General features: G+C 58.5%; 2 protein-coding genes across 3 annotated transcripts in view; one reads left to right on the forward strand and one right to left on the reverse strand.

Moving 5' to 3' along the window:
- The window catches only part of KCNC1 (potassium voltage-gated channel subfamily C member 1), a 43,595-nt gene that overhangs the window by 26,555 nt on the left and 3,306 nt on the right, over positions 1 to 13,734 (forward strand). Inside the window, exon 2 of the mRNA XM_002928762.4 lies at positions 6,223 to 7,156. Within this exon, the coding sequence (XP_002928808.2) occupies positions 6,223 to 7,156 (934 nt within the window). The remainder of the gene's footprint in view (positions 1 to 6,222; positions 7,157 to 13,734) is intronic.
- Positions 313 to 13,734, reverse strand: part of SERGEF (secretion regulating guanine nucleotide exchange factor) — a 242,455-nt gene continuing 229,033 nt past the window's right edge. The window contains exon 11 of one of the 2 annotated variants that reach the window (XM_034646317.1): positions 313 to 1,004. In XM_034646317.1, the coding sequence (XP_034502208.1) occupies positions 880 to 1,004 (125 nt within the window). In that variant the 3' untranslated portion in view covers positions 313 to 879. Of the gene's footprint in view, positions 1,005 to 7,191; positions 10,180 to 13,734 lie in introns of those variants that run through there. The other variant, XM_034646320.1, reaches the window with a different exon arrangement.

Consider the following 13,734-nt stretch of genomic DNA (forward strand, 5'->3'; position numbering starts at 1 on the left):
CTGGACAGCAGCCAGGGCTCCCTGATTAGCCCCACTGCCTGCAGCCGCACCTGGTCTCAGAAGGGGCCAAGTCCTACCCTCAGTATACCAGTGCTGAATCTGAGGCCCAGAGGAGGGAAGTGACTTGCCAAGGTCACAGGGCACGTGAGCGCCAGCCCCGAATGGCGGTCCCCGCACCACATTACACCACCTCCTTGTTCCTGGAACGCCAGACTGCAAGAACGCGGATCCCCACTGCGAACCCCTGAACGATTCTGAAAGGCAAGCACAATTTTCTACAGATGACTGTGGCATACATAATTTATAAGTGAAAGTCATAGCACATATTGGTCATTTTAATAGATAGTAAATTGCTTCTCTGATTTATGGTTTCAGGGGTGGGGTTACCATAAAAATAACTTGGTGATTTATAAAACATCTTCTTAAGTCAACAGATCTTTAGTAGGTTTGTCTGACTTTACAGCCAACAGCCTCACCACCCTGGTTACCATAGAAATGGGATGCCTCGTTCTGTTGCCATGGCTACCACTTTCTAGAACACAATTGGTGGGTCTTTCACAGTTTGTGATTTGGTTCTGGGGGAAAAAAAAAGAAGCCAGGACTGCCAGCTTGGGTTTATGCTGCATTATCAGGCGATCTTGCCTGTGTTGTCTTGAAATTTCACCGGGTGGCCTCTGAAGTGGCCAGGCTGGTGACAACTGTCCCTGTCCCTGAGCTGCCAGGCACAAATCCCTCCCCCCCCTTCCCCCCCAGCAAACGAGCACCTCAGGAGACACTGTCCTTACTGTGGCCTGGATCCTGGGTGTGGGGGGCAAGCCTGCCGCTGGGGTGGGCTAAGGAAAGGAGACAAAGCCTGGGGTGGGGGGAGAGGGGAGGAAATCAGGAAGCTGGGGGCTGAAGGGCAGATGTAGGGGCTGGAAATCCAGGCGCTGGCACCGTCACCGTGGGGAGGCAGGCTGATGGCGTCGGGGAAGGAAGAGGCAAGGCGGGCTGGAGTTGCTGTCCTGTGGGAGAGACAGACGCTGAGTCAGCCACACCTGCAGGGGTGAGGTGGGCAGAAGAGGGGCTAGCCGGATAGCCGTGCCTGGGTTCTGTTGTACCCATAGTGAGTATGCTGTGCGGTGATGGCTGCCGCATCATCCGCGTGCTCCGCGTGTGCGCGCACAAGTGCTGCGAGGGGCTGCGGGGTGTGCACCTGCGTGTATATGTTTCCGTAGAATCCGTGGGTCTCTGTGTCATCCCTGGATGTGTGGTCAGGACCCTGGGCTGTAGTTTGTGTGGCTGCACGGACAGCATATGCCCTTAGGTAAGGGGTGAGGTGTGTACCCTGTGTAGTTGTGTGTGTCCGTGGTCTCCGGGTGAGTGGGGATTGGAAGGCAGACAGCTCACGCGGGGTGCAGCCCCTGCGCTTGCCTGCAGCCCCTACAGTCCGGGAGCGTCAGCCCGGGATTGCTGCCGACGTGGCTCCCAATGTCGCGCTCCCCCCCAGGGCTCAGCCAACCCCAGGAACGCCCCATCCCTGTGCACATCCCCAGTCCCTCTGGCTGAGCTCCTTGAACAAATTGGGGTCATTCGTCTCCCAACCTGCCCTTCTCTGGGTCTGTGAGGAGGTGGCCAGGTGGGACACAGGTGAGCCCATCCAAGGCTGCTGTTGGCAGTGATGAGTAAGGTGGGGGCAGCCTCCCTGCCCCTGGGGCTGCTCTTGCCCCGGGAGCTAGCAAGTCCTGGGCAGCTGGGCCGGCCCAAGAACAATTCGGGTGTGGCTGGGCCCCAGCCTGTGGGGCCAGGCACCCCAGTTCTCTGCTCACTGGGAGTGGGCATAACCTGCCCTCAGGGAGTCTGAGCTGTGGGTGCTGAGCTCCAAGACGGAGGCATCCAGACACAGGGCCAACTAGCCAGTTGCTTTGGCAGCTCTGTGGCGCAGAGTTTAGGTCCTAGGGCTACATGAGCGTGGGTCCAAGCCTCAGCTCCATCACTAGCTCTGACCCTTGGTTTAGTCTCTAACCTCTCTGTACCTGGGTTTCCTTTCTGGCGCAATAGGGTAGGACCACCTGTCTCGATATGTCGGTGGGAAGACTAAAGGCGCAGAGTGGGTCCTTCGCTTTGGCAGCTTCCTGCTCTTTCCTTCCTGTGTTCAGCTCCCCGAGGATGGCCAGAGGGAGCAGGGACTCAGCTGGAGGGGAGCTCTTGCTGTGGCTGCGCCATGGCAGGCCTGCTGTGGCCTCTGGGCATACGAGAACGCAGCAGTCTGAGTAGGCCAGGGCCCCTGCCTCCACAGCCCTCCTAAGGGCCCACTTGGGCCTGGGTGTTGCTGGGGCTCGGCCTGTTCCCGGGGACCAGGCTGACCAGCCGCAGAGCCCAGGCAGGCAGGTGCCTGGGAAGCCGAGGCAGGGCAGCAAGCCTGGCTTCCGCTTCCCTTGCTTCCTCCCAGGAAAGGAGTCCTAGTGCCTGGCTCTGGGCTGGGCTGAGGCTGCCACCCCACCCCCACCAACTCCCTGGGCCCTGGGGCCCAGAGAGGAAAGAATCTAGACAGGATGTTCCATTGATTGCTGAGAACCGGTACTTTCTCCTACCCTAACTGTATGAGACCTCTCAGGGCCTCAGTTTTCCCATCAGAACTGGCCTGTGAGAGGGGCAAGAGGGGTGAGAGCTCTGCAGGCCTGTGGGAGCACCTGCGACATCAGTGCCCTGTTGGGGCTGTTCCCATGAGCCTCCCCAGGCGCTAATGAGCCAGCGTTGGAGACAGGCTTGCTGCCTCCTTGGGGGTGAATTTAGAGACTCCTTGGGGGGTCCCTTCATTTGCTGCCTCGTTAGGGCCTCAGCTCCAAGAGAAGCCTCACCTGGAGAAGGGGTCCCAGGAGCTGGGCTACTTAGAGGGATGAATGGGTTTTTTCAGAGGTACAAAGACATGGAGATGGGGGAGACACAGAGAAGGAGGTCAGAAGTGGCCGAGAGTTGCATTTGGCAATAATTTTGGGTGCGGGTAGGGAGAGAGCCCTCGGAAGTCAGGGAGGCCAGGCACAGAGTGTCTCGTGTGTCAGGGCCTTTCTCTGTGGGCAGCATGGTCAGGTGGCCTGGGCAGAGAGCTGGGATGCCAAGGGGTTGCTCCCTCTGGTAGCTGTATGGAGACTAGACTGGCGGCTGAGACCCTAAGCCTAATGCCTGCTAACTTTGATGGCAGTGGTCCTGTTGAGAGAGGGTCATGTGTGAGCAGACAGGGACAGAGGAGGATAGAAGGGGGAGGGTGTAAGGAGGGGAAGCCATGGCTGATGGGGCAGTGAAGAGGGGGGGTGCCTCATGCCTCCCGCCCTTGGCCAGGATGCGGAGCCCAGGGATGCAATGGGCTGCGCCTCTCCGCAGTCCTCAGACACTCACGATGTGCATGTCCTTCGCCTCTCTCACAAAGTCCTGCCCTTGGGGATCTGGTGAACGCCAAGCCCTAAGACGGGGCCCTCCAGAGGAACCCTGGAGGCAAATACCCAGCATTTCGGAATGTGTTTTTAGCTCAGAAGCTCTGGCCACGCTGGTGACGGGAGGCACTCTGGAGCTACACGAACGTGGGTCAGAGTGGTTGCACTTGCTTCCACTTTGCTTTCCTGGTGCGCTTCTGCGGTGACCCAGGTCTGCACCCAGGTCTGGACCCTTAGAGAGCTGTTTTTGGAGTTGACGACCTGGCTTCGTCCCTACCCTGCCCCACCTTGTCCAGACCCCAGCTACTTCACAGGGCTGAGGGGGCTGCTCTTTTCAGCTTCTCTTTGCGTGCGTCCTTTACCCTCAGCTGGGCAGGGAGTTCCCCAAGGACGAGGCTTTATTCCACTCTGCCTGGTAAAGAGTAGAAGGAAGAAAGGTTAGATGGATGGATGGATGGATAGATGGGCAGGCAGGTGGAAGGAAGAAAGGGAAGAAGGAAAGGAGGGAGGAAGGAGGGAGTGAAGGAAGAAGGAGGGAAAGAAAAAAGAAGAGGGAAAGGAAGAATGACTGGATGTATGATGGATGGGAAGGGGGAGGGAGGGAAGAGAGAGAGGAACAACGAAAGGAAGGAGTGGAGGAAGGGAGGAGGGAAGAAGGAGGAATGGACATGAGGATGAAATGGAGGATGGGAGGGAGGGAGGAGGGTAGGGAGGAAGGATGAGAGGTGGAAGAGAGGGAGAAAGGGAAGAAGGAAGGATAGATGCGTGACAGGAGGGCTCGATCAGTGGATGGAAGGAAGGATGCACAGGGATCGTACTTGACAGCCGTCCGGAATAAAATGTTGGAAAAGCGTATAGTGCTCTAAAGCCAACAGGACTATGAGCATACCAAAACGCAGAGAGACATCTTCCTGTCTGGGCCTCAGGCTTCCCATCTGTAGCATAATTTCTAAGGGCTTCTCTTACTCTCTAAAATGCTGTCTTTGTCCCTTCGCCTTTTCTCTCCCCTTCCTCCAACCCAGAATGTTCCTTGAAAGGTCCACATAGTTCTTGGTTTCTAGATCCGTGCCAGGTTAGTTGCCAGATCCCATGGCTATGGTCAACCCAGACAGGGCTGTTCTTGGACATCCAACGCAGCCCCCCACACCGACTACCACCACAAGGTGGAGGGGTGCACCCATGCAGTTGCTAGAAGCAGCACGGCTGCCTCTTGTGGACACAGGGTGGGGCCTTGGCATTCCTTGAGGTTATCCGCAAGGGCAGCTCTGGAGAACACAGGGGCCTCCCAGGCCAGACTATAGCCCGGCGCTGCTTCCAGAAGATGGCCTTGCTCGGGACACTGTCTGTCTTGCACAGGCTGGCAGAAGGGGCCACAGAGGGGAGGGGAACTGTGGGAACATGCAAGCAGCAATGACCAGCTGGACTCCTGGAGGAGAACTGACTGGCTGGGGTTCTTCTAGAACTCTGGGGGACCCAACTAGAGGCTGTAAGAAGAGGCCTTGCCTGGAATTCAGTCTAACAGGATAAACAGCTGCTCGACTCTCTTTCCTCAGGTACCCGTGTCTGCTGGGGGCTAGAGAAGCCCAGGGTCATCAGATGGGGCCACCGAACCAACCAGAAGAGCTCCTGAAGCTTTCTCCAGGGGCTCAGGGCCAGAGCAGGTGGCTCCAGACAGGCTGGGTCTCCCCGGCCATTTCCTTCTCACTGGTGGGGTCTGAGAGGAGGAGATACCCACAGGTGTTTGGAAAGCCCCAGCCCTCCAGTAACTCCTTCCTCCCTTCCACCCACCCCCCTACCCAGCAGGAGAGAAACAGACCGTGTGGTTTTGGGGCCTTTGAGGACCGCCGGTACAAGTCTCCTTCTGAGGCCTGAACGTGCAACACAGTATCGCTGACAAATGAGCATTTAAGCCTTGATTTCAGGACCTCCAAGAATGGGGAGCTCCCCTCTAAGCTGGCGGCGGGGAGCTCCTAGGAGGACAGATAGAGGGGGTGTAAAAGCCATCCGAAGGTCTTGAGGCAGATATCTATCCTTTGCAGTTCTAGACTCGAGAGAACCCGAAAGAGACCACATCAACGAGGTCCTCATTCCTGAAAAAGATTGAGAATGGACTGTGGTAGGAAGAGGAGGGCTGGACCATGTGGCCACTGAGGGGCCAGATTCCATCACAGCTGCCCCTGCTCATTGCTTTGCCACCTTCAGCCTCAGCAGGCTAGGCCACTTTTAATACTCAGAGTGGGCTAAGTGCTTTACTAAGTCACCCCCAAATCACAGCGGCTGAACACATCAGTAGTTGATTTCCCACTCAGGTATTTAGTGGATATCCTTCTTTTCAGGGACTGAGACTACGTCCTTGCGGTGACCCTGCTGGCCCCTAGGGCGTCAGCATGTAACTGGCAGCTGGGGGAGGAAAGAGAGCCTGGAAGATTGAGTAGAAAGGTTCTAAATGCCAGGCCTGTCATGAGCGCACACCCCTTTCGTGCACCGTCCACTGGCCCTGGACCCAGTCACGTGACCCCAGCTAGCCCCGAGGAAGCCCGGCAAATGGAGTTGAGCTGTGCATCCACGAGGAAAGGAAAGGCATTTGTGAAAATACAGCAATCTCTGCCACAACTTCGTGCCTCCCTGAGCCTCCTTACTCGGTGCTCTGAGGCAGGAAAGGTGGCCCGTCAGTTTGGCCCATGTTGGAGGGGGCGCTGAGCAGGCGTCTTCTCCTGGCCTGGCTTCTGACTGGACCCCACGCCAAGGCACCCCAGGTTTCTTTGCTCTGGGTGGGAGGACCTCCCTCTGACACTGTGTTTCTCCTCCACAGTATGTGGCCTTTGCCTCCCTCTTCTTCATCCTGGTCTCCATCACCACCTTCTGCCTGGAGACCCACGAGCGCTTCAACCCCATCGTGAACAAGACCGAGATCGAGAATGTTCGGAACGGCACACAAGTGCGCTACTACCGGGAGGCGGAGACGGAGGCCTTCCTCACCTACATTGAGGGCGTCTGTGTGGTGTGGTTCACCTTCGAGTTCCTCATGCGTGTCGTCTTCTGCCCCAACAAGGTAGAGTTCATCAAGAACTCGCTCAACATCATTGACTTCGTGGCCATCCTCCCCTTCTACCTGGAGGTGGGCCTCAGCGGCCTGTCCTCGAAGGCTGCCAAGGACGTGCTGGGCTTCCTGCGCGTCGTCCGCTTCGTGCGGATCCTGCGCATCTTCAAGCTGACGCGCCACTTCGTGGGGCTGCGCGTGCTGGGCCACACGCTGCGCGCCAGCACCAATGAGTTCCTGCTGCTCATCATTTTCCTGGCGCTGGGCGTGCTCATCTTCGCCACCATGATCTACTACGCCGAGAGGATAGGGGCCCAGCCCAATGACCCCAGCGCCAGCGAGCACACCCACTTTAAGAACATCCCCATCGGCTTCTGGTGGGCCGTGGTCACCATGACGACGCTGGGCTACGGAGACATGTACCCGCAGACGTGGTCCGGCATGCTCGTGGGAGCACTGTGTGCGCTGGCGGGCGTGCTGACCATCGCCATGCCCGTGCCCGTCATCGTGAACAATTTTGGGATGTATTACTCCTTAGCCATGGCTAAGCAGAAACTACCAAAGAAAAAAAAGAAGCATATTCCACGGCCACCGCAGCTGGGATCTCCCAATTATTGTAAATCTGTCGTAAACTCTCCACATCACAGTACTCAGAGTGACACATGCCCGCTGGCCCAGGAAGAAATTTTAGAAATTAACAGAGCAGGTAGGAAACCTCTTAGAGGCATGTCGATCTGACCTTTCACCTCCGCCCCCCGTAGCGATGATTCCAGATTCAGTCAGACTGCTTCCTTAGTTCCGTGGGCAACCCGGGACCGCGCACTCAGTCTCGAGGTGTGGAGCCCGGGGGCCCAGGGAGATGCTGGGCAGCCACATTCACAAGGCGAGAGCCTGCTGGAGGAACCTCACTGGTGGCCCTGGGTAAGGAGGTTGGCGCGCTGGTCTCGTGAGGTTCGGAAGAGACGACGTGGCCCGCGAGGTTGCTGAGGACTCTCTTAGCAGGAGCCCAGGGGGCTGCTGCTTGGTGGGCAGGAGGCAAGTGTGAGTCTCTGACTCAGGCCACTGTCCCGGTGCCGGGGCAGGGCAGGGGTGGGTGTGATTCGGAAATGCTAGACAGCTTCCGATTTGGTCTTGACTCGGCTCCCTTCAGGCTGTGCAGACAGCACAGTTGGTGCATGGGATCGGGTAGGAGAGTCCTGCAAAGGCAGTAGCAAGGATTCTCACCCCCCCTCCAGAGCCTGTGTCCATCGCTGAGTAGAACTCCTGCTCTGATTCCGGCTGCCTAGCTCCGGGTGCGTCCTCGGAGACGCCTATAGCCCTCCGTAACAAGCTTACTTACCCCATAGCATGCCGAACCAACTCATCTTCCACCACCACTCTAGAGTTTAGCATTTATCTTTAGGAACCTGTTGGAGCGACTCTAGCTTTCACGTTGTCTGTTTGGGTCGATGGTCAAGTGGGAGCTTCCGGTGGCCTTCTGATAGAAGCAGCTGGTGAGCGAGACTAGAGGGGACCACCACCCCCGGCAGCTTAGACAAAAGCACTTACAGACCAGCAGCCACCTCCCACCGAGGGGTCTCCCCATGTCCGGCAGTAGGGACAGCAGTAGCAATACGTGACATCCAGACCCGTGTACAGCCACATTCCCGTGAATTGGGGGGGGGCCGGGGGGAGGGGGGCCACGAAACAATACTAGTCACCGTGGGATATATTTTCATATTCCATGGCTAGTGGTTTGTTATGGGACTATCTCAGTTTTATGAGAACTGCACTAGCACATAAAGTTGATCACGGGGCTCTGGTCCGAAGATATAAGCCCATAGTCTACCTCTGCCCATGGAATACCATCGACTTATTCTGTGGACACAGGGATGTCAAGGGAACAAATGACCCAGAGAAGAATGGCAACACTGAGCTAAGACGTGCCGGGGTGAGGGAGGCTGAGTGAGTGACAGGTAGCATTTAGTCTATGGAGGACGTCCCCATGCCTAGGTCTGGCGGGCTGGCCCAGCCCTGGAGGAGCAAGTTTCCCCCGGGTTGGGTGGCCTCACCCAGCGGATGAGTGATTCTTCCCTGCTGACGCGCCCACCACCCCATCCTGCTCCCGATCCGGCTTCATTCCACACCTGTGCGGCCTAGCGCAGAACCCCCAAGGCCCGCTTCTCTGCCCGTGGGGGCTCTCCTGCCCCTTCATCTGGTCCCATACCCCTCCCCGCTTCCTGGATTCCTGGAGGCACTCAAGAAGAATGTGGTTAGTGTCCCGGGCTGGGCCAGGGGGTGGGCGAGGGTCTCCGAGGCTGGACTAGGGGGCCTGAGGTAGGGCTGGGCCCCCTGGCCAAGGTATGGCTCCTGCTCAGTGGGGGAGGCACAGGCTAGTGGAAAGCTCCGCCCCACCTCTCTGCTTTGGATTAGGTGGACGTTTGACCTCAGGAGCCACCATCATGACAAAGAAAGTTCTGGGGCTCTGGGGAGGGTCTGGGCTGGCCTAGCCCCCACCTTCACTCCAGGCCCCAGCAGGAAGAGCTCAAAGCTGGGTGACATCACCATGGCGCTACTTGGCCCTTCTGTCACATCCTCTCCAACACGGGATTTATCAGGTTCAGTGCCCCAAGCTGGGGTGCCCAGGCCAGCCCACCAAGGATCCCCATTTCACTCCAGTCAGGCAGAGATTCCTCTGCACTCCTACAAAATGCCAGTATTCTCCATGCGGTGAGGACACACACACACACACACACACACACACACACACACGAGTGCACGTATGCCAAGTGCAGACGTGTGTGTCCTGACGTGCACACCAGCTAGTCCCAGAGACACAGCCCTCTTCCCGTGCTGCAGCAGACCTGTGAAGCCCTTTCACTTCTGTGGATCCCCTGGGCCCCCCAGCCATGGCAGCCCTGCTCCCGGGAGCCTCCTGGCCCCTGGCCCCAGATCTCAGGGACCCAGAGAGCTCTGGCTCGGGCAGTCTCTAGCTGAGGAGGGATTTGGGGGCCTCCCAAGCTTGCCCCCAGGAGCCCAGATGCCCAGACCTTCCTCCCTTTCTCTCCCCAGCCCCACACTCTTCCCTCCTTCCCTTCCCAAACACTCACTCGCCCTGGAGGTGCTGTCCTGCTGTCCAGACCTGTCCACCATGGCTCCCAGACCCCTGAGCCTCCTCCCTCACCAGAACACTCCTCCTTCTAAAAGCTGGTGTATGAGACCCAGGTGATCTATCACCAAGGTGTGGTCCTTAAGGGGCCTCCACCCCTGCGTCACGAGGCCCTTCCCATTTTCTTCCTTCTCTCCTTGCAGCCACATGCCTAGATGGGTATGGGGGTGTCTGTGAGTGAGTGGGGGGAGGCCAGAGGTGAGGAAAGCAAATGTGGGTGGAGACCTGACCCTACAAGAATCGAGAGAGGTAAGACATAGCCCCCAAGGCCTTTCCAGCCTCACTCCACCCCCAAGGACAGTCAGGTGGCCTCAACGAAATCTGGGTTTTCCAATTCCACTTTTAGAATCTGGTTTAAGGCTAAATGCAGTCTGCTAGGCTCTGGGGCATCCGCTACCCCTCACCCCCCAGGGCCAGACCCCCAGGACTCAAGCAAGGCCTCCCCATCCCGTCAGCAGCACTTTCTCTCACCTCCACCTCTTGGTCTGTCCTGAAGCCTCAGGTCTGTGTGTCTGTGAGGGATGATCTGGTCTCCTCCTTGTACCATGGCTGGCATGGCCTCCGCATTTGGGGGATTTGTCCTGTGGGGGTCATAGAGCCTCGTGGAGAGATGCCAGGAGGGCACCCCACATAGTCAGGGGCTGTCTGGGGCTGATGGCCCAGGAGAGGCTGCTCGTCTCCCAGAAAGGGTCGCCCCCATCTAGAGTCGGGGTCCTAGACCACCTGCTCTGGACAGCTCGGAGGGCTCCCTCTGTCCTGCCATGTCCATCCACGTATGTGTCTTGTCCATCTCTGCTCCTGTGATATGGGCAGTCCTCTGTGGTGCTGCGTCTGGGGCTGCGGGGTGCCACCATCGGTGAGCAGGGTGCTGGCACGGGGGGAGGGTTGGTGGCCAGACCCACTATTTGCCCACTGGCATGGAGGGCAGCAGCGAAGTCCCAGAGAAAGTGCCCCCCGGGCTCCCCAGGAGCCGCCGCTGCAGCCTCTGGCTCATCTCTGAAGGGGCAGTCTCCCCCGAGCAGCTGAGTCCGCAGTGCCCCCGGCCCTCGCCTCCACCTTCCCCTGCCGGGCCGCAGTGGGTGCTGTGAGCGGCGGTCATCCGCGGGGCAGGGAGGGTGACAGGAGCGGGCAGAGGTGACCAGACAGGGTGTGGGCAGGGGCCCTCCACACGGGCTGGCCGAGGTGTTGCTCGGGGTAGAGGGCCAGGGTGGGCAGCGGGGGCCCGGAGTGGGGTCCTCGAGGGCCCCAGGCAGGCTGAGGCGGGAGTAGAGGAGAAACGAACCCGCTCTGAGGGTCAGGCATGGGTGTTCTTTTCTGTGGTGTTCACATTTCCTCTCTTTCTCTCTCTACTAATCATGTCTCTCTCTTTCTCTCTCTCTCCTCGTTTTGTTGCATGACTTGTGCCAGTTCTCGTGATTATACTCTGCTTGTGTCTCTCACAGACTGTCCCCACTTAGCCTGGGACTTTTCCCCTGAGCCCCCCGCTGGGCAGACCCCTGGGGCTGAACCCAAGGCCATGCCCAGCCAGCCCTGGCCTGCCCCAGCCCCGCGTGCACACCCCCCGCGCCCGCTGCGGGTGTGAACAGTAAGTAGTCGGCGCTGCCCGTAGAGCAGGGCCCAGACACCGGGTTCTCCTTGCTCCAAAGTTTAAAAAAAAATGACTCTTTGCGGGTGCTCATGTATCTCAGCCCATTTCAAAGCCTGGAAACCATCTCCGTGAGATGCTGCCCATGCTGTCATTTCATCATTGCAGGCCGGCGGGGGCAAGCGGGGGCCGAGGGTCCCGGGGCCGGGGGAGGCAGGGCTCACAGCCTTCTGGGGAGCAGGTGGGAACCAAGGCTCCCAGTGGCCATCTCCTCCAAAGGACAGGGTGGGGGCAGGAGGGCGGGGAGGCTTGGGTGAGCTGGCGCCTCTGGCCTCTTTCACGGGTTCCCCAGGTTGAGAGAGTTGGCCCCTCCTTGGTTTCCCTCTCTTCCAGCCACCCCACTGGAGTTGGGGAGGGAGAATGCTCCCAGTTTCTGAAAGCACCCCAAACCACAGATACACCAACTGGCTAGGGAGGCCGGCTCTTTCACAGAGCGAGACCTAAACACACCCACCCAGTCATAGGTTCCCCTCAAAGGTCACCGTGGTTGAGAGAAGCAGCAGGCCTCAGGGGTGTCCCGGAGTCTTTCCAGGGAGAGAAAGGTGCCCGGCTCACACCCACCTGGGATGCCTGATGGCTGCCCCTGCCGCCAGCCCCTGTAGGGAAAACCAGCCGAGCTTGGGGCCCCTTAAAGGGCCAGGGAGCTCAATTCTCCAGGGGCAGGGCACAGAGGGGCAGAGCCGCTGGGCGAGGGCTCAGCACTCAGAGCCGGAGGAGGGGTGTCAGGCCCTACCACCCACCTTTGCCCCACCCCTGGGCCAGAACTACTGGCTATAGATGCGTCCACCAACAGACAGACGATGGCCAACAGAGAGACAGCAAACCCTGGCTCCCCTCCCAGATGGAGAGGCTGCCGGATAGGACTCACTGTGTTCCCCTTGAGGACAATCTGTGCAGGGTACTATGGGCCCCAACTCCACATCCTCATCCCCTCACCTCCCTGACATGTCTTCCCTTCTCTCTCCCCACTGCCTTCCTCCCTCAGCCCCTCGCCCGGGAGGGAAGACAACGGCCAGCCAGAATGGGAGGCAGGCCAGGGCGTGTCTGCGCGCACACGTGTGTGCCCACAGCCACGCCCCAAGTGCTAGGCAGCTCCCAGACCCCAGAGAGGCCCCAGTCACGTGGTGTCAGAGTTACCTTGGTAACTGGCCTTTCTGGTTCAGAATAAATCGGGGAGCGCAGCCCCTGGGATTTGTCGAGAAACGCACTGTACGTGAAATGCTTTGCCATCTTGTACGACAGACTTTTTTTTTTAAGTTCCAAAATTATGATGGGATTTTTTTTTGGATTTGCTTTATGAATAAACCTGATTGGTCCATTTCTCTTTTGACTGACTGCCTCTTTGTAGTGACATGATGTGTACACGGGCCGTGATCCCACCCACGGGCACGCTGAGTGTGCACGTGGAGAAGGATCACTTGTGCGTGTAGTTACATGATGTGAACAGGGTCGTGGAGGAGGGTCCCCTCTTTAGGCTTTCAGAGAGCCCCTCCCTCGTGTTCACACCTATGTTGGTGTCGCCTTCCCTTGAGGCTCTCCCCCCAGATGAAGGCTTTGAGGAAGCCCCGGTGCCCACCGTGGGGACTGAGTTGCTCCACCCTGGCCTGGAAGATTCTGCTTTGAGGGCAGAGAGCAGGGGGCAGGCTCAGTCCCCAAGAGTGATGGGCGGGAGCTGAGGCCAGACAGAGCGACCTCTGCCAGCTCCAGAGGCTTCCACGGCTCTGCTCCTGGACTTGGGAGAGGGCGAGCTCCTCGCTCTGGCCACGCTTTGCCCCCACCACATGTTTCCTCACATCTCTTCCCAGGTTCCTTCTCAGGCTGTCACAGAGGCCAAGACTCCTCTCTCCCCACCCGAGTCCATCTGCCACTGTTGTCTTTACACGTCCATTTGCTCTGCTTTGCCGGGACACTGCTGTGAGGAGGCAGAGGAACAGGAGGCCCTCCCAAATCATGGCCCGCTCTCACTGCCTCATGCATACATCCCTGTTGTGCCTTTGCAAGCTGATCAGGCCCGCTGTGGGCAGAACGGGACGCAGACACTGGCGTGATCGGTGGGGGGATTAGAGCAGACCGAGTGATTAGCTGAAGTCTGCGTGGGGGGTGGAGCAGATTGAATGGTTAACTTGGGTCTGTGTGGGGATGGAGGAGGCTGCATTGCCAGACATAGTCTGTGTGGGGGTGGGGCATACAGAGTGACCAGGGTGAGTCTGTGTGGGGACAGAGGACACTGTGTGACCAGGCCTAAAGTCTGCATGTGGGGGGTAGGGCATACAGAGTGACCAGGGTGAGTCTGTGTGGGGACAGAGGAGACTGAGTGACCAGGTTGAATCCAAATGGGTGGGGGGCAGGACGAGTGATGAGATAGGGTATGTGTGGAGGACAGTGTGAAGTGTGTGGTGAGGTGGGATCCTGGTGGGGGATATAGTTGATAGATGGGGTCTAGATGGGGCTAGGGAAGCCTTGAGGAACTAGCTGGGTATGGATAGGTGGC

Source organism: Ailuropoda melanoleuca, chromosome 16 (assembly GCF_002007445.2).
Source record: "Ailuropoda melanoleuca isolate Jingjing chromosome 16, ASM200744v2, whole genome shotgun sequence".
Lineage (NCBI taxonomy): Eukaryota > Metazoa > Chordata > Mammalia > Carnivora > Ursidae > Ailuropoda > Ailuropoda melanoleuca.